At 27.7% G+C, this 21,654-nt stretch overlaps 6 protein-coding genes across 6 annotated transcripts; 4 read left to right on the top strand and 2 right to left on the bottom strand.

Annotated features, from left to right (window-relative positions):
- Window positions 1-676: 676 nt before the first annotated feature.
- MKS88_001909 (zinc finger protein) lies at window positions 677-1,999 on the top strand (the record flags this gene model as incomplete). The annotated part of the gene is made up of 1 exon (XM_067214877.1): window positions 677-1,999. The coding sequence occupies one exon, from the start codon at window positions 677-679 to the stop codon at window positions 1,997-1,999; it is 1,323 nt and encodes a 440-aa protein (XP_067074211.1).
- A 1,720-nt stretch (window positions 2,000-3,719) lies between these two features.
- Window positions 3,720-8,867, top strand: MKS88_001908 (uncharacterized protein; the record flags this gene model as incomplete). Its single annotated transcript, XM_067214876.1, has 1 exon — window positions 3,720-8,867. The coding sequence occupies one exon, from the start codon at window positions 3,720-3,722 to the stop codon at window positions 8,865-8,867; it is 5,148 nt and encodes a 1,715-aa protein (XP_067074210.1).
- A 1,573-nt stretch (window positions 8,868-10,440) lies between these two features.
- On the top strand, window positions 10,441-12,678 carry MKS88_001907 (inhibitor of cysteine proteases; the record flags this gene model as incomplete). Its single annotated transcript, XM_067214875.1, has 2 exons — window positions 10,441-10,504; window positions 11,657-12,678. 2 exons carry the CDS (start codon window positions 10,441-10,443, stop codon window positions 12,676-12,678), a joined length of 1,086 nt encoding a protein of 361 aa, XP_067074209.1.
- A 1,470-nt stretch (window positions 12,679-14,148) lies between these two features.
- MKS88_001906 (uncharacterized protein) lies at window positions 14,149-15,218 on the top strand (the record flags this gene model as incomplete). The annotated part of the gene is made up of 2 exons (XM_067214873.1): window positions 14,149-14,770; window positions 14,974-15,218. 2 exons carry the CDS (start codon window positions 14,149-14,151, stop codon window positions 15,216-15,218), a joined length of 867 nt encoding a protein of 288 aa, XP_067074208.1.
- Window positions 15,219-15,507: 289 nt separating this feature from the next.
- MKS88_001905 (GTP-binding protein) lies at window positions 15,508-18,687 on the bottom strand (the record flags this gene model as incomplete). The annotated part of the gene is made up of 1 exon (XM_067214872.1): window positions 15,508-18,687. The coding sequence occupies one exon, from the start codon at window positions 18,685-18,687 to the stop codon at window positions 15,508-15,510; it is 3,180 nt and encodes a 1,059-aa protein (XP_067074207.1).
- A 1,035-nt stretch (window positions 18,688-19,722) lies between these two features.
- On the bottom strand, window positions 19,723-20,835 carry MKS88_001904 (uncharacterized protein; the record flags this gene model as incomplete). The annotated part of the gene is made up of 1 exon (XM_067214871.1): window positions 19,723-20,835. The coding sequence occupies one exon, from the start codon at window positions 20,833-20,835 to the stop codon at window positions 19,723-19,725; it is 1,113 nt and encodes a 370-aa protein (XP_067074206.1).
- Window positions 20,836-21,654: the final 819 nt, after the last annotated feature.

Raw genomic sequence — 21,654 nt, 5'->3', positions numbered from 1 at the left:
TTAGTGTAATTATGAAATGAGAAAAAAAAAAAAGTTATAAACATGGTAAAATCAATATTGTTAGTATGATCTAGTGTACGATGAAAATATTTCGCAGTTTTTTTTTTTTTTTTTTTAAGCCAACTGATGAAATAAACGATCAATGGGTTTATTTTTATGTTTTTAAGGATACATTATAAGACGATAAAAGCTCCAAACCGGAAAAATTATAACCATACGGCGAGCACAAAACAACATGCAAATTTACTGCTGCTCATTTTGATTGTGACAAAATAAAAACGTATACCATTTAGGCTTATTTCAATAAGTATTTATTATACATATACCACTCTTATTTGTTTATTGTAAGGCATAGAAGAGTTGATATATATATATATATATATATATGTTTTTTTTTTTTTTTTTTTTTATTTTCTCTATCTATTTACTTATCATTAATTTGTTGTATACGAGTGCTTTGAAACGATGTGAGTTACCTTTCCTATGCAATAAAATATTTTAGAAGGGATACGCTGCACGTCTATCATGCGGATCCACATAACATATAAGAGAAATTTTGAGTACGTATAAATATATCCATGAATGTTTGCATAAAAGTAAATGCATTTATATGAATATATTCTTGTGAAACGACGTATGATAACCAGTTAAAAACTCGTAGATAGAACTTGTTACAATGAAAAAAACATGCGAAGTGTGCAAAAAGAAAATTTTCCAGTATGTGTGTCCATCATGTGAAATAGTCTATTGCAGTCTTGAGTGTTATCAAAATCATAATGATAATTGTGTTAATAATTTTTTAGAAAAACATGTAAACGAAAATATAAGAAATAATGCACTAACCGAATTTGATAAAAAGGAATTTAAATTTAAACTGAAAAAGTTTTACGAGGATAATGCGGAAAGCGATTTTACAAGTGAATGTAAAATACTGAATGAAAGGAAAGATGAAAAAAAAAGTAAAGCGCGTTACGATAGGGGAAATTACGAACATGTAAAATGTGGTTGGGCTGAGGAGTTGAGAGGTGGGGATGAACAGGGAAAGTGCGACAATGAAGAAGATGAGGAGGATGAGCATGTACATGACGGAGATGAAGAAAGGGGTAGTTTACCGCAACCCAGAGACGATGACAATGGAGATGATGCAAATTGCGAAGAAACAGCTAGCAGCGAAAGTGAAGCAGCAGAAAATTCAGAGTACCTGAATAAATGGTGCATAAGCAACAAAAGGTATAAAGTACTCACCGAATTAGCACTAAAAGATGAACTTAAGTTAGAAAATTTGAATAAAACAGAAAAAAAACAATTTTTTTCATTTTTAAAAAATAATGATATGAATTTGTATATAGATAAATTTGAACCATGGTGGCTTGAGTGTGTAATAAAAAGAATGGAAGTACCTGAACACATATGTTGTAATAAGGATGTAAATCAAAATGTCATTTTTATAATTATTGAAATTATATATTCCTATTGTTATTTATTACGTATTTATTACAAAACTATAAGTAACAGAGAATTTTGTTATCTAATGTTGTACTTAGCAGTTTCGTTAAATCGACTGTACTTACCTGAAGAAAATGCACTGAACACAATAAACAACTTATTTGAACGAATTTTGGAAAAAGATGACTTGGCAAGGGAAAAAAATGTTCTATATAACGTCATAACAGATGTATCTAAAATTATTAGTTTAAAAGAATTAATTCTTAGATGTTTATATGAAACAAAAAGAAAGTTTAAAAAAGAAATTAAAAAATTAAATACATATAAAGATACTTTAACTAGTAATTTAAAAAAAGCAAAAATACTTATTTCCATTTTACAAGAACAAAAGAATTTTAAATATGTTAACAAGAAAATCACCTTTTTATATAGTTACGCAAATTATCATTATGACCGTTTTGAAGAAATAAGATTACAGCTCACTAGATTTTACAGCGAGCAAAGAATTTTCGTTCAGTCCAATGAAAATAGGGAAATTGTTTTGTCCAAGTAAGTTATCTGACAGACACTGAAATAATGTATGATGGATAAAAATTGGACATGCTGTGATATATGTCTCTAACAAGATGAAGCGCAATTTTCGGGAAGGGGAATAAATTGAAATAGGATAAGGAAAAAAAGAAATGGAAAAAAAAAAAAAAAACATATCTCTGTGCACGATTTAATATTTGCATGTGCACGTTGCATTTCAAATGGACTTTATATTCGTTTTATGGATTTGTTCTTCTACTTTTTATTTAATTTTTTTACTTTTTTATGTTTTTTACCATATATTATTCGTACTAGTTATCTCGCTAGTTAACAAGTTTGTTTATGTAAGCTCAGTTTTCCTGTTGGAACTTTCATTCCGTTAGCTGTTATCAGTTGGGGTTGTTTTATTTCGTATAATTTTTTGTTATGTTATTGTTATTGTTCTTTTTATATTTATCTTTATTTTTATCCCTATTTTTATCCCTATTTTTATCTTATTTTTATCTTATTTTTATCCCAATTTTTATCCCAATTTTTATCCCTATTTTTATCTTTTTATTTTCTTTTTTTTTTTTGGTCATAAAATGCTGAGCAAATCTTTCCAAGAAGGAGCTAGTGGCTTTGGTTTTGATGAACTTTCAATATTTTCACATATTTGATCATTGATAAGTTAAATAAAATACGCATTTAACGCTTATTTAACGCATATATAATACTGGTTTAGTACTTATTTAGTACTATTAAATCTTATGTTTTATTTTTTAAAATGCATGAATTTTATGTATGAACATGGGAGAAGTGCTCTAATAAAACCAAGATAAGTGCTAGGGGAAAAAAGAAATATGAAGGAAAAAGAAAATGCGTATTTTTTCTTTGCTAATGTGATCAATTTTTTGGTAAAAGAAAAAAAAAAAAAAAAATCAAATCAATATGAAACAAAAAGGCACAAAATGAACAAAGAAACTAAGGAACAAAACGAAACAGAAATAAAACCCTTGTGCAAATTACATGGGTGTATTGGAATATCAATAGGTTGTCGCACAAATTGACACAGAGATATATGTAAAAATGAGAGTATTTTTCTTTTTTTTTTTTATTTTTTCCTTATTTTTCTTTGAATAACTGTGAGAATGTACCAACGTGGCAAGGAATTAATATTGCGCGTATATGTGTATGTATTTGTATATTTGTTTTTGCATGTATGCATACATAAATGTTATTAATAAGGCTTTAACAAAATTTACACACAGACGTTGAACACACGGGGAAGTATTTAGAATGTGTAAATTTGTTCACACCCTTTTTGCCTTTGTCAATTTTGTTTTATCTTTTTTTTTTTGTTTATCCTGTTTTTATAGCCCTTTGTTTATCCTGTTTTTATAGCCCTTTGTTTATCCTGTTTTTATAGCCCTTTGTTTATCCTTTTTTTATAGCCCTTTGTTTATCCTTTTTTTATAGCCCTTTGTTTATCCTTTTTTTATAGCCCTTTGTTTATCCTTTTTTTATAGCCCTTTGTTTATCCTTTTTCTTATATTCCTTTTTTTTACGCTATTTTTATTATTATTATTTTTTTTTTTTTTTGCTTTGTTTTAATTTTATTTTATTTTATTGTAACTGTTCACATTTTTTTATTTGCACATTTTTGTTTCATTTTTGCCAACGTCTCTTCTTGGTAACTTCCCACCTTGACAAGTTATCACCTCAACAATTTCTCATCTGGCCAATTCCTGAATAGAAACGAAATGATCGAGGGAGGGAATTACGAGACGGAGAGAGTTCGGGTAACTTCTAGTTGCTGGCTGAGCAAACACAAAATAAAAAATTATGTGAAAAAAAGAAAAAGTTTTAATAAACTGAATGATATGGTATTTGCTAATTTTAACATATGCTCAACATCTGTCGCATTGCCAATTATAAATGTAAAAAATGATTTGAAGTGCATAAGTGAGAACAAGCAAATAAACAGATTAAGACAAAACAAAAATAAGGAGATGATACAAGAAATTAATGTATTAGATGACGATGAGACTTCTTCCCTCATATTAAGGAGTAAAGCGTTTAACGAAACATGGAAACTTCTAAATGATTATATGAATTGTTTTATTTATAATTATTTAAATGAAATGATAAACAAAGAAGTGAATTTTCTAAATAAGAATTTATGTTTGAAGGATGATAAGGTATCCCTACTTATTATAAAAACGCAAACATGTCCGTTCGTAAACTCCTTGCAGTACAGAATAATCGCTGCAAAGCTAAAAGTGCTAAACTGTTGTAGTAAGAAGCATAGAGCGGGAGGTCATAGAGTAAGTAGTGGGAGATGCGAAAATGGAAGAAGTGAAGATGGCAAAAATGGAAGAAGTGAAGACGGCAAAAATGGAAGAAGTGAAGACGGCAAAAATGGAAGAAGTGAAGACGGCAAAAATGGAATGAGTAAAGACGGCAAAAATAGAAGAAGTGAAGATGGCAAAAATGTAAGCAGTGAGGACGACGAAAGGACGAGCAGTGGGGCAGAATCCACCTTAACAGGTGACGATAACACGTTCACTTATAACAACTCTGAAGATCGCTTAGTTTCCTACATCCAGCTAAAAAATCAGAAGCATATTACTTCGTGTATGATTAGTGTTTACTCAAACGACACTGTGGAAAGTATACTAATTAGAATAATAAAAGAGTTAAACGGTAATTGTTTCATGAAAGTAGATAGAAATAATATAAACTATTTATTTTACAAAACGATAAAGAAAAAAAGAAAAAGAAAAAAAAAAAAACAAAGCGAAGTTTTACTAATTTTCATAAAAAATTATTTGCAGTTGAGATCATCTACATTTAGTGCACTCCTACTATATCTGACCCATTTAAAAGAAATTACATCTATAAATATTAGTGTTATAATAACTAATAATTGTGTATTGTCAGCTTTAAGCAATTTAGTCTATTTTATAAAAAAATATGTACATGTGAATATTTGTAATTTTTATTTAAATTATTATAATTTGATAGAAAATATTATATTTATCCCATTTTTTAATAGTGTGTTGATAAAATTGAAGGAATATAATTACTTAATAGATCGTATTTTTATTTCGGACCACGATTTGGGCTTTTTAAGACTCAAACATTTTTTTTATATGTTTATACGCGACTTTTATGATAAAAAAATTTTATCATTTTTAAATATTCCCTTAACCTACTTCAGTTGTGGTACTATACATAATGGTGGAAATATAACAGATGGACATAAAACAGATGGATGCAAAAAGGAAGAAGCTACAAGAGGAGAGCAAAAAGAGGAGGAGTACACCAAAACATTTAGCACGTTTGAAAGGGACATAATTAAAGCCTTAAATGTAATTGATGTCAAGTACATCCACGAGAAATATACGCTCTTTCTTTATGCAAGCAACTTTTATGAAAAGCACATTCATCATTTGAAGTCAAAAGGTGATATTAACATGTTGAATATTTTAAGTGAGCTATCCATGGGGAACAGTAAGAACCTGAGTAGCTGCAGAAAACGGGGAAGAGGAGATCAAGAAGCTACTAAAACAGCACAAGGAAAAAGATCAGGTATTTTGAATGATCCAAAGGAAGTGCTCGAAGATGAAAATCAAAATAGAATGAAAGAAATAGATGATAATGCAGAAAATTGTGATATGGAAAACATACAAGCGAACGATGAAAAACAAGAAAATGCACATGTTAATGAAAAGAATAAAAAGAAAAGACCACAGAATAATTCTAATGGGCTCAATGAAGAACATCCTAACATGTTAAACCAACAAATTTTGAAAAAAAGAAAAATCGAAAATGAGCATTTTTATAATTGCATATTGTATTTTAGCTTTTCGAATTATAAACAAGGAAAACAGGGTGACAGTAGGAGCAGCATTGAGTGCAGCAGTAAGGATAGTGGTACAAATGAAAAAATTATGAATCGTAAGAAAGAGGATTACGATGCTGATACAAGTCCATATACTCTAAAAGGACAAGCAGACGATACATGCACATTAAGCAGAAACCGTAATAGTAACTGGAGCAGTGAGGAAATGGATAATTGCAAAAATGGTGAAAAGGACATAGGAATCTGCGAAGGGGATGACAACATCAGAATCGGAAATAGTGGAAATAATAATAATAACAGAAGCAGCGGAAACAACAAGAGTAACTGCAACAGCAACAACTGCAGAAACAATAATAACGGTAAACGTGTCAACAATAATCCCATTAACAGTGAAGACAATGGAAGTGCGTTTGGAAGACCGCACGGGGAAACCCCTACGAGCGAAATAATTTTTTTGACACAAGCAGACTATATTAGAAGAAGGTCGAAATCTGATGAACATTTGCAGAATTACTATTTTCAAAATAATGCATCATATAATTTATTGGAAGGATTATCACCAATTAACAAAATAGTGGATGACACTTTTATATATGATTGTAAGTGTTTGAAGCAATATGTAATAAACAATTTGTCTGTTCATATGAAAGTAGAACATAACTTGGACTGCTTGAAGATTCTTATGAAGGAATGGAAAAACAATGAATATATGAAAATATATAATTATGAAAAAATAGTTGCAAAATTAGACACATGTAGTAATACAAATAGTAAGAACAACGGTAAAGGAAGTAAGAATCTAAAACATGGAAATAGTGTAGATAAGAATAGATTAAATGAGGATAAAAAAAATGAACTAGTAAATATGAAAAAGATGGTATTATTGTATTTACATAAATGTTTAATTAAGTCGATTAGTAAAAGGATGATTTCCCTTTTATATAAAAAGAAAAAATATAATATATGCCTTGCAGTTATTAATATAATTTTAAAAAATATACCTATTTACTCTTCTTTAAGAAAACGAATAAAAATTTTAAAAGAGTTATTTAAGAAATATGAACAGAAATTTTCTGTACATAATTTAAAAGATCTCATAATAGCAAATGAAGAAATAGAAAGAGAGTTAAAACAAACTTTAAATACCATTTGTGATTTACTTATAAATCTATATATTACTAAAATAAATGTACTTAAAAAAATTTTGAATGATATATATAACTTTTTAAATAATGTTTCTTATGTATTTAAATTAGAAAAATATGTAAACAAAAGAAATCGTACATACTCAATAAGTATGTCCATTTTTTTGGACAAATTAAATTATTTAATTACTTATCTTGATGTCTCTATTGAGTTAAAAAAAAGAAGAAAAAAAAAAAAAGAAAAGGAAGAAGAGGAGGTGAAGGAGAAGGAGAGCAAACATTGGGGGGATGCACATAATATGGCAAACATAAGCCCATTAAATAGAAATATTTATAATGTACTAAGTGATGTTTCAAGTAGTAAGGGAATAAGCCCCTTCTTACACGAAAATGAAAAAGTTGAACTTTGCAAAACGTTAAACACTTTAAATATTGATGCTCAGAATGAAAAATGGGACGGTAGCAAAAATGACAAAGGTAATTCCGTACGTGTGTTAAAAGAAGGTCCTGATCACAATACCATGTGCAACAGTGAGGTTCACACGAGTGGCAGCAATAATACCATTAGTAGTAATGACCATCTCAGTAAAGACCTCCTTAATAATGACAGAGCCATGCGTAACTGCCAGAACAGTGGTATCCTTCATCCCGGCGGCAATTACAACAATTCAAAAAACTGTAAAGATGAAAGGGAACATGAAAATATTCCCGTATCAATTCTTCTGAACAAATTAAGTTTGGACAACGTAGACTTGACTTTTATTGAATTTATGCTAGTATATTTTTGTGAATATTTTTACTTTCTTTTAATTCCTTGCTTATATTTATTCCCATTAACAAATATATGTGTAACACATGACCATAGTGCCGAAATTTTTGACGTACTTAACACGAATTTACAAATGAGATTGTTACATGTTCTTTATTATAACAAATTAAACATAAACGATATAAACAAACCGAATATTTGTGTATCATTAAATTATAGAGCTTTTTGTGATGACATAAATGATACTATCAATTCAAAGGGTAAATTTAAAGAGAAGCAAGTTCATCTGAATAAGAAAAAATTTCAGCCAACTAAGAACATACTTCACATTACCAATGAACTAACCGATGAAAAAAATGAAATAATTTTTTTTTCTTTTGCAGATACATTTAATAAATGTCAAAATGAGGATATCGTAATCATATTTAAAATTGTTCAAAATATGAAAACGAAGAGTATTAACATGTGCAGTATGTTTATTGAATATATGAATATGAAGCTAAATTTAGTTGGAGGCTCGGAAAAAAAAAATAATAGTTACGGTAATAATGGCATCATTGACAGTAATAGCATTGGTAATGGCAGTAGTGGCAGTACTAGAAACAGTCGTAAGTACTGTGATAGTAATACGATTAATAAGCGCAATGGTGTTGGTGAACTGACCGAATCAGCCAACTATTACTGCTACACATTTCAAGGATTGTTTTATCGATTCATCATTGCAATTATGTCCCTTTTTTATTTTATGAAAATAATACACATTCCATCGTCCTTTGTGAAAACAAAGGATGATGATATCGAATTATTTTCATCTATCATTTACGATGAGCAGCGTTCAAATTTTCAAAACTGCAATGACATTATTACTAATGAACATGTAGATACTCAAATATCAGAACAAGGGAAAATAACAAAATTAAAGCGGCTGGACTCACCTGGGAATGGAAAAAAGGAAGAACAAACAAGGTTCAACTCACTAATAAATGGTCATCATGATATGGATGCTACATCGTCTCCCTTTGAACAAGTAAAAGACGATAATGAGTGCAAATTTAAAAATTATGTTTTTGATATGTTAAGTAACACTAATATACGAAAACTTATATTCGGAAAGAGATATCTCAACTGAGGATGGCTTCATATAATAGTTCCCTATTTTTTCCCCTTCCCGTTTCACATGAAAATTTTTAAATTTCCCTTAAGACTTTTTTAAAGCTGTAGCACTTTTATTTGGTATTCTGGTAGTTTTACAAGTCTTTGTTTTTCAAATCCTTTTGCGAACATTTTGTTAGATTTTTTTTTTTTTTATTATTTTTAACTATTTTGTTCAATTTTTGGCCCTCATTTTTCAAATTGTTCCCTCTTTTTTTTAAAATATTTTTTCCTTTTCAAAGTTTATTCACCCTTCCTTTATTATTCTGCCCCATTTTTTTCTTTTTTCGTCCATTTGGGTTTACTTTCCCCTCAAACATAATTAAATAAATAATAAAACATGCATGTAAAAATTAATTTATATGCTTATATTTTTTTTTTGTGGTGGAGGGGTAACCATTTAAATATGCTGCATGGGATTAAAGGAGCTTAAGCTACAAGACAATTTAATGTTTAATGGAAAAAAAACACATACATTAATCAAAAATCATTTTTAAACAAAAGAAGTAACTAAACAAAAATAAACAAATAAACAAATAAACAAATGAACAAATAAATAAACAGATATACAAATGAACAAATAAATAAACAGATATACAAATGAACAAATAAATAAACAGATATACAAATGAACAAATAAATAAACAGATATACAAATGAACAAATAAATAAACAAATGCATGTATACAAACATTTTACATTTCCATATTGTAAATAGCACTATTTAATGTTTATGTAGAATTTTTTTTTTTTTTTTGAACTATGCGATAATTAAGTGTTATATAAATTAATACATAAAAAATATTACAGTAATAACAAGAATAAAAAATACTGGCAAAATTCCTTCCTCGTCATCTTATATTATTATATACGTATTTTTTGTGTAAAAAATGAAATAAAATAAATAAGCGCTTCAAATACATAAATGTATAATAATACGATTTCGCTTTATTTTATTTTATCTTTCCAAAATTGAAAACGTGCAAAATAGGAATTTTTTGAGGTGAGCGTTAAGCTCTACTGCTTTTTGCAATTCAGAAAGTACTTAAAAAAATTTGCACAAGCTATTGCATATTATTAAATATATATATGTGAAAATAAATACATGTAAATACTTGTACATATATATATTTAATATATACATGAACATTTATATATACATAAATAAATATAGTTAATACATAAATAATACAATACATAAATATATACAATACATAAATAAACATATATAAAATAGGTTAAATAGTGATATATTTTTTTATTTTTGAATTATTAAATGAATTGTCGACTTCCCATAAAAATTTTTTTGAGGCATTTTTTTAAATATTAAAACAGAAAAATTGTTTATTGGAGAAAAATTTAAGCATTATTATGTTTTTTTTTTTTTTTTAAATTTATATAATTTATAATATATATATATATATATATATATATAATATATATATATATATATATAACATTTTTCTTCTGTGTTCTTTTTTTTAAAAAATATTTTATATTCAACCCCTCAAATTTTATATTATAAAAAATAATATTCATTGTTTCGCAGTATGAATATTTTAAACTTCCTTTTTATCCTTTGCTCGTCCACAGCCTTTCTGACAAAGTGTTCAGGTAACTATGATAAGAAATTGTTTTATGGAAAAAAACAAATAAAAAACAACGTAATTTATATATATTTACCACGACCACATATTTATATTTTGCAGAAGAATTCTTTTATATGTATAAGTAAATGTATCCATATATAAATATATATATTTGTGTATTTAAGTATGTACTTATGTATATATGTGTATGTAAGTACATTTTTTTAATACGCGAAAATAGTTGCTTTATAAAATATGTTCATTGTATATATATATATATATATATATATATATATATATATATTTTGCTTAAAATGAAAATAGGTTGTTTTGCAAAAAAACTGATTGTTGCAGTTATGGCACAAGAATAATATTTAATTCGTTACTTGAATTATATTCGCAATATACGTATTACTATAAATGTTACTGCACTTATCTCCATGTACGCGAATAAAAATTTATATTAATCCGTTTACTTTTGTATTTGTAAATATATATACAAATATTCTAGCTTCTTACATGCAAAATGCTCCATGCTTTCAATTGTTATAACGACTTTTTCTTTGAACCCCATGTATATATTCATATTAAAATTTCGCTACCAATATTTTTCTAGATGAAATGAAAAAAAAAAAAAAAAAAAGCCATAATTTGAATGTTTTTACATGTGAAATATTTTTTAAACAGTTTTAGAAAAGCATACAACATTAACATCATAATGTGATTAAGAACAAATATGTTTGTCCATATACCAATGTTTTATCTTTTATCAATTTTTTTATATTTAAGTTTTTTGTCATTTATTTTTTTGTTCTATGTGTTTTGAGTTTAATTAATTGGGGGATATTATATCAGTTATTACATGAAAAAGTCATTACCTTGTTTTTACGTTTTCATAGTCTCATGTTCATTCGATCGTTTGTTCTCTAGTTATTTGTTATTTTTTTCACCATAATAAGTGTACTTAGAAACGTATGTATGTATGTATGTATTATGTGTATATGTATTATGTGTATATGTATTATGTGTATATGTATTATGTGTATATGTATTATGTGTGTATGTATTATGCGTGTATATTTGTGTGTATTACGTATGTATGTATGTGTACGCGCCATGCGTCTGTGCAAACACACATACAGACACATTTTTTTATTCCTATCCATATGCCCCGTAGATAATAGAACGTTTACTTTTGATATAGTAAATCAGAATAATTGGCTTGATATTGCTAGAAGTATCTTTCAAAGCATGTCCCCATCAAACTTTACCATAATACCGTACAGTTACATAAGTAATTCAAATAATACTAAGGAGAATCAAGGTTCTGTTTTATTAATTAGAAAGAAATTAAATAACCAAGAATCAGACGAAAAGGATAATTTAGATAAATCATCTGCATCATCCGGTAGCAGCGCCAGTTGTAATAGTAAACCCGAAAATTCGAACGATATAGAAGATACAGACGTAAACTCAAATAGTGCTCCACTTCTACTATCATCAGTGTATAGTCCATCATTCATTGATTCAACATATAGTATGGAAAACGATTTACAGGAAGAGCAAAAAACTGGAGGAGAAAATTATGAACAGGCAAGAATTGGAAATATTCCTGATAATTTCATGCCACAAAAAATTTCAGACATTTTAGTTGAAGTATCAGATGAAGATCGAAGATACGAATTGACAGGAAATGAACCATGTGAAGCTACAGTATATTTAGGAGATATTTTACATAATACTAATGTAGAGGTTATAAATTATGAGTTAAGTGCAAAAAAAATTTTGTGTGTACAGTTAGAAGCAGTTCATGGAAATGGATATATATGGGCAATGTTAGGAGTGCATAAAACTATGCCTAATATAGAACCCTCACATTTTCCTACAAAAAAAGTTACAAAATCTTTTTTTTCAAGGGATATTTCAGTAACACAACCAAAAGCTATTGAAAAACCCCAAATGAACAATGATGGTACCAGTGGAACCAATTCTGATGATCAGTTGCAAACACAACAAGATAATAATAGTAAGCCTAGAGCATATAAACATATAGGAGGATTAGTTGGAGGTTTAGGAATGGTGCAAAGTAAAGTTAAAGCACATGTAGAAGGAACATTTTATGTTGTTTTTGCATATTATAGACCCTTTGACCCAACTAGAAATGCAAACACAAAAATTCTCCATTTGAATGTAGCATAAAAGTATACACTTGTTTTCGAAGTACCATCTTTTATATTGCTTGAGTAACGATTTTAATTTTTTTGCAGAAACTTTGTCATCAAACATGAGCACAAGTAAGATGTAAAAAACTTACAAAAAAGGTATAAGCATAATATATATAAATGAAGAAGTGCATATTATGTATTGTTAAGTGAAATTTTTTCATCTTTTCAAATTGACAATCCTTTTTTTTAATTAAGAATTATTCATGTTTAAAGAGAATTTTTTTTTTTTTCGCTCATTCTCGAACACGTGATAAAAAGATATATATCACAATTGTTTTTATTATTACCACAGTTCTGTATATATATATATATATGTATTTTTTTTTTTTTTTTTTTTGTTATATCTTACATAAAAAAAGAGAACATTCCGGAAAAATATTTTTAACTGATTTACCCTTTTCCACCTATGCATTCCTTTTATTTTACACATACACGTGTTACTCCTATTTTTTTCAAGTCCTTAATAATTAACCCATTAGAGATTTGTATACGTATATATGTGTTATATCCATATATAAGTATTTATAAATGTGAAATATAGACATGAAAAGGGGGATTTAAATAAAAATAATTAATGTAAATAATAAAAATTTATATTCCTACTGCGACAATTAAAAAGTTTCATAGAAAAGATCATTTTTATATATTTAAATGTGTCGAGTTCTTAAAAAATTTGTAAATCGAATCGTTTAGAAAAAAAAAAAAAATTTCCGTAATTGTAATGATGAAAATGGAAATTTATAGCGATTTTTTTCTTTTCTTTTTTTTTTTTTTTTTTGTGTAAAAATGGCTATTAGTGCTAGCAGCTGTAGTAGAGCTAATTTGTATAAGGAAATATTTTCATTTATATGTAGAGATATTTTTTTCTTTTTGCCATGCTAGAATGATATAATTTTTCTGAAGCTAATATTCCTCTTCATTATTCTGCAGAAAAACGCATTAAGAAACTTGTTAATAACACTTAAGTAATATTAAAAATGATTGAAATTCTTACGTGTTAAAAAAAAAAGAAATAAAATAAAATGAAATTTTATAACATACAAATTTGTTGGATTTTGTGAATAAAACCTGTGCAACCTCTTATATCGTAAAAAAAAAAAAGAAAAAAAAAGATATAGAAATATAAAATACGTTATCAATAAAAGAACTAATAGTTACAAGTATACAACTGGAAAAGGAGAAAATGTTCTAAGTTATCAAAAAAAAAAAAAAAAAAAAAATGACATGAAAAGGTAAAGGACAAAAAAAGGATAATGAAGCAAGGCATAACTTGCTATACAGTAAAATGTTCTTAAAAATAGGTGCATGGTAAAATGGTACCCTACTAGTGGTCCTTGATAACTTATTCATTTATGTATATATCTGTATATGTACGTGTGTATACGTACATGTATGTATATCCACATGCGTTTATATATGCATATGCGCACTTTTCTATGCAGAAATGGAAACAGTGAGAACTGTCCTACCCCTTGTAGTCGGTTCTTACGGCTTGACCCTAAGCTCATACTTAATTTACGAAAATTGGAAAAAGGGAAAATGGGAAAAAACAAATGGTTATATTGAAAATGTTACACTGAAATGTTCAAGGAACTTTTTTCAAGGTGCATATTATTTAAATATAAAATATTATTTTTATGTAAATAATGAAATAGTTCAAAGTAATAAAGAGTATAAAATTTATGTTAGTATATCCCGAAACAATAAACAGTGCAAAAATGTTGAAGTAAATGAATATACACAAAATATTTTTGATCAAGCAAGTAAGGAAAAAGATATTTCCATTTCCTACGATCCATACAATATTAAACATTCTGAACCGTTAATATATATTTATGAAAATGATGTTATCTCAAAATATAAATTACTTAATAAACTTAAAAGTTGGCTAGTTGGTATAAAAAAGAAATTGAGTAATTTAACGGGTTTAAGTAGACCAACTGGAAACAATTTTTTAAACAAAGAGAAACAAAATAAGTTGGAATTAGACCAAAATAAAGAAGCTAAAAAAGAAAATGTTGATATGCATAATGACCCAGAGAATTTAGAACATATACATAAAAATTGTGCGCCTTCAAAAAATAATAAAAAATTATTAAGTTCATATGATATTAATAATTTGTTTCCTATTTATATGTTTTCATGTAGCTTGTTTTTATTTTTGTCTTTTTTGCTGAAAAAAAGAATTTATTTTGTAAGGAGAGAATTATCACAAAAAAAAAAAAAAAAATATTAACAACGCGTAAAATTTTATGTATACGTAATGCAGCTACATATAATAATAGAAGGGCACCCACCTTTTGTTGCTCTTTTAGCGATTCCCAGAAAAGGAAAAATGGAGAAAACGGAAAAAACGGAAAAACGGAAAAACGGAAAAACGGAAAAACGGAAAAAACGAAGAAAACGAAAAAAATAATTTTAGACATATCAACATGGTCTCACAAAAGGGAATTCGTAAGGCACGTACGTGTACATGTTAATGTGATTTCGCCAGCAAGTGTCACTACACAGTAAACTCTTTTTTCAGTTTTTGTCCCATTTCGTTATTTTTGTTTCTTTTCGTCCCATTTCGTTATTTTTGTTTCTTTTCGTCCCATTTCTCTTTTTTTTTTTTTTTTTTGTTTTGTTATCTAATCTTCATCCTTTTATAAGCGTGACGTGGTTTATTTTTTTTTAAATTACACCGAACCTTTATATCTCTTTTTTATGCCAACAAAAAAAAAAAAAAAAAAATATATATATATATATATATATTGACCCCCACTTCTCAAATATTTCCCAAATCATTTCGGAAAGCCGCTTTTCAGTTGCCTTTCAAATCAAACAATTTGGTAAATATATTTGGAGATAATTTTACCTTTCCTATGTTAAACATTTTTTTCTTCCCTTCATTTTGTTTTTCTATTAACTTCCTCCTTCTTGTAATATCACCCCCATAACATTTCGCTGTAACATTTTTCTTTAGTGGTTTTATTTTTTCTGAAACAAAAACCTTAGTCCCAACTGCTGCTTGAATAACAATAAGAAATTGATGAGGATTGATTAAATTTTTTAATTTTAAAACAATGTTTCTTGCTTTTTCATAATAGTTAAGTTTATGGGATATGAATGATAAAGAATCGATACATTTATGATTTATGTAAATATTAATTTTGTATAAATCGCTTTCTTTATATATAACATAATTTTCGTAACTCATTGATCCATATCCTTTGGTCTGTGATTTAATATCATCTATAAAGTTAATAAGAATTTCAGATAAGGGCATCTCGAAAAAAAATATTATTTGATCATTAACAATATCTTTTTTAATAAAAATACCCCTTCTATTAAAGCATTCTCTTAATATATGTTTCTGGTACTCCACCGGTGCAATGATATTAGTTTTTACATACGGTTCATAAATGCATTTCACATAATTCCTTTGAGGAATGTCATTCACGTTGCTCGTCATGAAAAAGAGCCCTTCGGAAAAATCATTTTTTCCATCACCACTCACGCATTTTAGGGTACTATCCACATCTTCATCTTCGCATCCGTCCATCTCTACCTCTCCTCTGTTCATCTCTTCCTCGCCACTATCCATCTCTACCTCGCCTCTGTTCATCTCTTCTTCGCCACTATCCATCTCTACCTCGCCTCTGTTCATCTCTTCATTGCCACTATCCATCCCCTTTGTGCCGTTACCCCCCCTCCTTGTGTCTATATGAACGTTACTTATGTCAAAATTTTTCTCTATCAGTTTTTGTTTTAACCTTTTGTCAATGTATTTTTCCTTCACTCTCACTAAGTAATTCACGGAGGGAGCTGTAACAATAGTTTCTATGTTATACTCTCTTTTAATCCTCTCTTGTATTATGTTTAAATGCAGTAAGCCATTAAAACCACATTTAAAGCCCTTTCCTAAAGTTTCACAGATGTCAATTTTAAAAGAAAAGGAAGAATCATTCAGTTTTAACTTGTTCAAAGCCATATGCAATTCATTCGATTTTTTATCATTAACACTGTATATATTACAGTATACGGATGGGTAGGAAACGTCTACTTTTGTTGCTGCAATTTGTTTTATATTTATTTCCTTTTCTTCTTTAAAATCATCCAATTTTTTCGAGGGTCCATCTTTTATCGTCTCCTCAGTACACGTTCGATCCTCATCAAGGGTAGTTACGCACACATTATTCTTTTGTACCCCATTTTCAAATATCTTTTGCTTCTCATCACTCAAGCTTTTATTACACCAATTATTCAAGTCGATCTTTTTCACTTCCCCCTCATCATCATTAAACTTTTGTGTAACCAATTTACAGGAGGAGCTATTTTCATTTGAATAATTCTCATCAGAACAGCGCAAAAGTGTATCCTCCTTTTTTACATTAGCATATAAATTTCCAATGTTTAATATTTTCGAATTTACCACAAATGTCTTTTTTTGTCCTTTCAGTTTTACTATGTCCTTATTAATTATCGTTTCGCTAATTTGAATATCATTACAATTTCTTATATTAGAGCAAAGGTATGCAATATCTCCTTGTTTTATTTCTTGAGTCTGTTTCATCTCGGGTACAAGGTAACCAACTTCTTGAATAATATAAGACTTTTCACTATTTATACAAAATATTTCTGTTTTTTTTTTTAAATTTCCATTTAGAACTTTGATAATTAATACTACTCCTTTATATTTATCAAAAAATGAGTCAAAAACAATTCCCCTAAAAAAACTATTAGAATTAATAGTAGGATATGGAATATCTGTTATTATTTTTTGAAATAAATCTTTTACATGGTAACCAAATTTCGCTGAAATTTTTAAAATTTCCTCATTTTTGAAATAAAACTTTTTTATTAAATCATCTTTTATTTTATCATACATGCATGTGTTTAAATCTATTTTATTTATAACAGGAATTATTTTTATATTATGTTTTTTTAATTCTAAAAAGATGTTAAGAGTTTGTGACTGAATACCTTTATTTCCATCAATTAACAGAATAGCTCCTTCACATACATTTAACGATCTCTTAACTTCATGATAAAAATCAAAATGTCCTGGGGTATCAATTAAATTGAAAATATAATTATGGTAACTCATCCTTACTGCCTTCAATTTAATTGTTATACCCTTTTCCCTTTCTAACGACATCATATCTAAATATTGATCTTGCATCCTTTTCTTTTTTATGGTATTCGTTAATTCTAAAAATCTGTCAGCTAGGGTTGACTTTCCACTATCAATGTGTGCCAGTATGCAAAAATTTCTGATATTTTTTTGCTCTACTTTTATTGTATTTGCTGTATTTGCTGTATTTGTCATATTTGTCATATTTGTTATTATATCACCCTTATTAACGTCTTCCATACACGCCTGCATTTCTTTTGCACTGCTTTTATTAATCGTGTTATTATTGTCGTCTTTTTCCCATCTGCTTAGACTTCCATGTGGTTCAATACCCCATTGTGTGTTATTCTTATCACCTATTTTTGCTTCGTTCAAGTTTGTTCCATTGTCAATATAATACGAACTATTGTAGGAGTTAATTGTGTAACGTTTTCCTTTTTCCCTTTTTTTCCCCTTATTATATAATAATAAGGATAATTTAAAATATTTAATGTAAAAAAGAGCGAAAGCTTCCTTTTTAACTACGTTATTGTATTTATTATCACTATCATTACTATCATTATCCTTATTATTATATTTTTTTTGCACGTTATAACTTTTATCCTGTCTACTTTTCAAGTAGTCTTTTTTTTTAAAATACCCTCTATTTTTTCTTCTACCTGAACAATTAATAATTAAGTACACATTTTCTCTTATGCTCCATTTAGCTTCACACGCACAGTCAAAGTTATATAAGAAAAGGAGAAATATAAAAACGCATAATGATAATAATAATAATGATGATGGCGATGATGATGTTGATGCTGTTGATGCTGTTGATGATCGTAATAATGATGATCTCCTTCTATTAACTACAGTATAAATCATTAAAACGAAGAAAACAATTTTTTTTTTATTTTCCCTTATACCAAATATTATACATACATATATTGGGAACTCAATATCCTAATGCATTTAGTATGTGTAACTGCTACCTTTTGATTTTACTTTAAAATTATGACATTTAATCATTTCCTACTATTTTGACGCTCTCCTCATTTCGTTAAAAGCATGCTGTATGTATACAAAATGTACCCACATTAATAACAAACACACGAGTAATGATTGCACGAATATTACATACAAGCGTATTACGTACAAGCGTATTACATACAAGCGTATTACGTACAAGCGTATTACGTACAAGCGTTTTACGTACAAGCGTATTACGTACAAGCGTATTACGTACAAGCGTTTTACGTACAAGCGTATTACGTACAAGCGTATTACGTACAAGCGTATTACATACAAGAGTATTACATACAAGAGTATTACGTACAAGAGTATTACATGTATGTATAATACAAATATATGCTCATATTTATACACTTCGTATTACTCGCTATCCTTCCGAGGCATTAAATTTTTCAAAAACAAAACATATATAAATTAAAAAAAAACTATACTTTTAATAAAGATATATTTTTATAAAGAAAAGGGACATTAAGGGAAAATATTGTCATTCATAATAATAAAAAAAAAAAAAAAAAAAATATTTCTCATTTTAAACAAAATTATTCTTACTTTCTTCAAAAACGAAGAGTAGGAAAAACATACGAAAAATTAACTTACATGTTATGTGGGTTAGCTCCACTTTTTTCAGCAAGAGTAGAAAAGGAACTAAACCTTTTCACTGTATGGATTAAATTTGTATAAAAATTTTCAATTTTTCTTAAAAGAAAAAAGAGAAAAAAAAAAAAAAAAATTACACAAACGAACGGCATACCTACATTAGCACGTATGTGTATATTGCACATCATCACATGCTTGAATATGCACATAGTCACATACCAAATGTACATTCTTTACACAGTTCATACTTAGGTATGTACGTTCTACAAGTATGCGCTGCAAACTTGCATATCAACGAAGAGCAGCCTCCAAGTTGACAGATAAATTATGGTGAAAGGTTTGATAATTGCTTAAGTCATCTTGTTTTTGATCTAATATAATTGAGTAAATATTCTCCCAAACTTTTTTATGTTTTTTTTTTTTCTTCACTACAGACTGTAAATTATGGGTTTGCATTTGTTTGTATTTATTTTTATTTAACCAATATAGTTTCATAGCTTTTGATATTTTTTCCCTTGTTTCTGCAGAAGTATAATATGTTTTATGCCTATTTTTATATCTATTAACAAAATATTTGCGCTGACCTTCTAATGTTTTTAATTTATATTCTTTATCATTCTTCCATTTGTTTTTTAATGTTTCCGAAATTTTCTTGTTATGTTCAATGCCTCTTTTTTTAAATGATTTTATCATTTTTTTCCTAAATTCTGTATCTTTCCATTTTTGTATCATAATTATTCGAAGCTTTTCTTTCATACTTTCTTTAGACTTTTCGCTCAAAACTCTTTTTTTCTTTTTTTTCGTATTGTTTCCTTGCACAACTGCTCCCGCGTTTAAATGAATCTCTCTGTATTTCTTCTCTTGTATGTTACATATGCTATGGTACTTTTGATCATTTCCTACAATGTAAGCAGTGCCTGTACTGGATTTAGTATCGCTGCAAATGGCAAAAATAGGAAAACATTTCTCTTTATAATTCCAATGTGCACGATTTGTTTTGTGTAAAATATGCCCATTTTTATTACTGAACGCATTGTGTAATGACAATTTATTTTCTGTCATAAAAATTGGAATATTTTCCTTGCAAATTTTATTTATAGTCTTGTTGTTACGCGCATTGATCACTAAATTTCTATTAAGTTTATTTAATACAAAGTAATACATGTATTTGTTCCTTTTACCATGCTTTAAAATTTTGCTTCTCTTCATTGCTGTGGTTAAAAAGTTGTTTACAGCTTTTTCCTCTTTTTCTGTGTATTCGTAAAATCTTTTTTTAGACACATCTTGCTCATTTGGAACTTTTTTTTTTTTTTTTCTGTTACATTTATGAACATTTTCATCATGTTTATTATGTCTTCTTTCTTTAGCTAACTTACTATTGCACACACATTTTACGTTGTACATATAATTACAATGTACGTATTTTATGGCAGCTTTTGGTATAACATTAAATGTTAAGTTGCATTCACTCAAATTTATATAATAAATTAAAAAAATTAAGAGAGCATAATGTAACAATGAAATTTTAATATTTTTAATATACATGTGAAAAAAAAAAGAAGATATAATTGAAGAAATTGAAAAAAAATTGTAAAAAAAAAAAAAAAACATATGAACAGACAACTGTACAGATATAAACAAAATGAAAATTAAACACACGAATAGTTTTTGGAATTATACTTGAGAAGTGATGCATAAAAACGAGTAATAAAAAAAAAGATTGCCCCTCATGATTTAAGCTCTCATTATTATTTTTTAATATATAGATGGTCTAAAATGATGCTTACAAAATTTTTTTTTCCACATTTTTAAGTTATGCATGTGAATAAATTATTTATCATCCTTAATTATTTTCCTTTTTCATATTTATGGATATTTTCCAACCCCGCAGAAGTATTTTCCAGTATAGTCTTTCACGTCGATTTTATTCGGCATGTACATCTTAACCTTTTACATACACTTCGTACGTACGAGTATACATGCATAATACGGATATATATGAATATACATACATGCGTACATACGCACATAGATATAATCGTATATTTGTACATATAAGCCTTCCGCTCGTTCCTGATCTCTAAGTGTACACCCTACAAAATTAATGTCCTTACTTTTTTTTTTTCTCTCCTTTTTTTTAATCTTTCTGAAAATGACAAATTAGGGCTTTTTCATAAATACACAAAATATATTCTCAAAAATTGCACTTTGACGCTTTAAAAA

The sequence above is a fragment of the Plasmodium brasilianum genome, chromosome 7, assembly GCF_023973825.1.
Source record: "Plasmodium brasilianum strain Bolivian I chromosome 7, whole genome shotgun sequence".
In the NCBI taxonomy this organism is placed as follows: Eukaryota; Apicomplexa; class Aconoidasida; order Haemosporida; family Plasmodiidae; genus Plasmodium; species Plasmodium brasilianum.
Note: the sequence above shows the minus strand (reverse complement) of the source record. Positions and strands in the feature narration are given on the sequence as shown.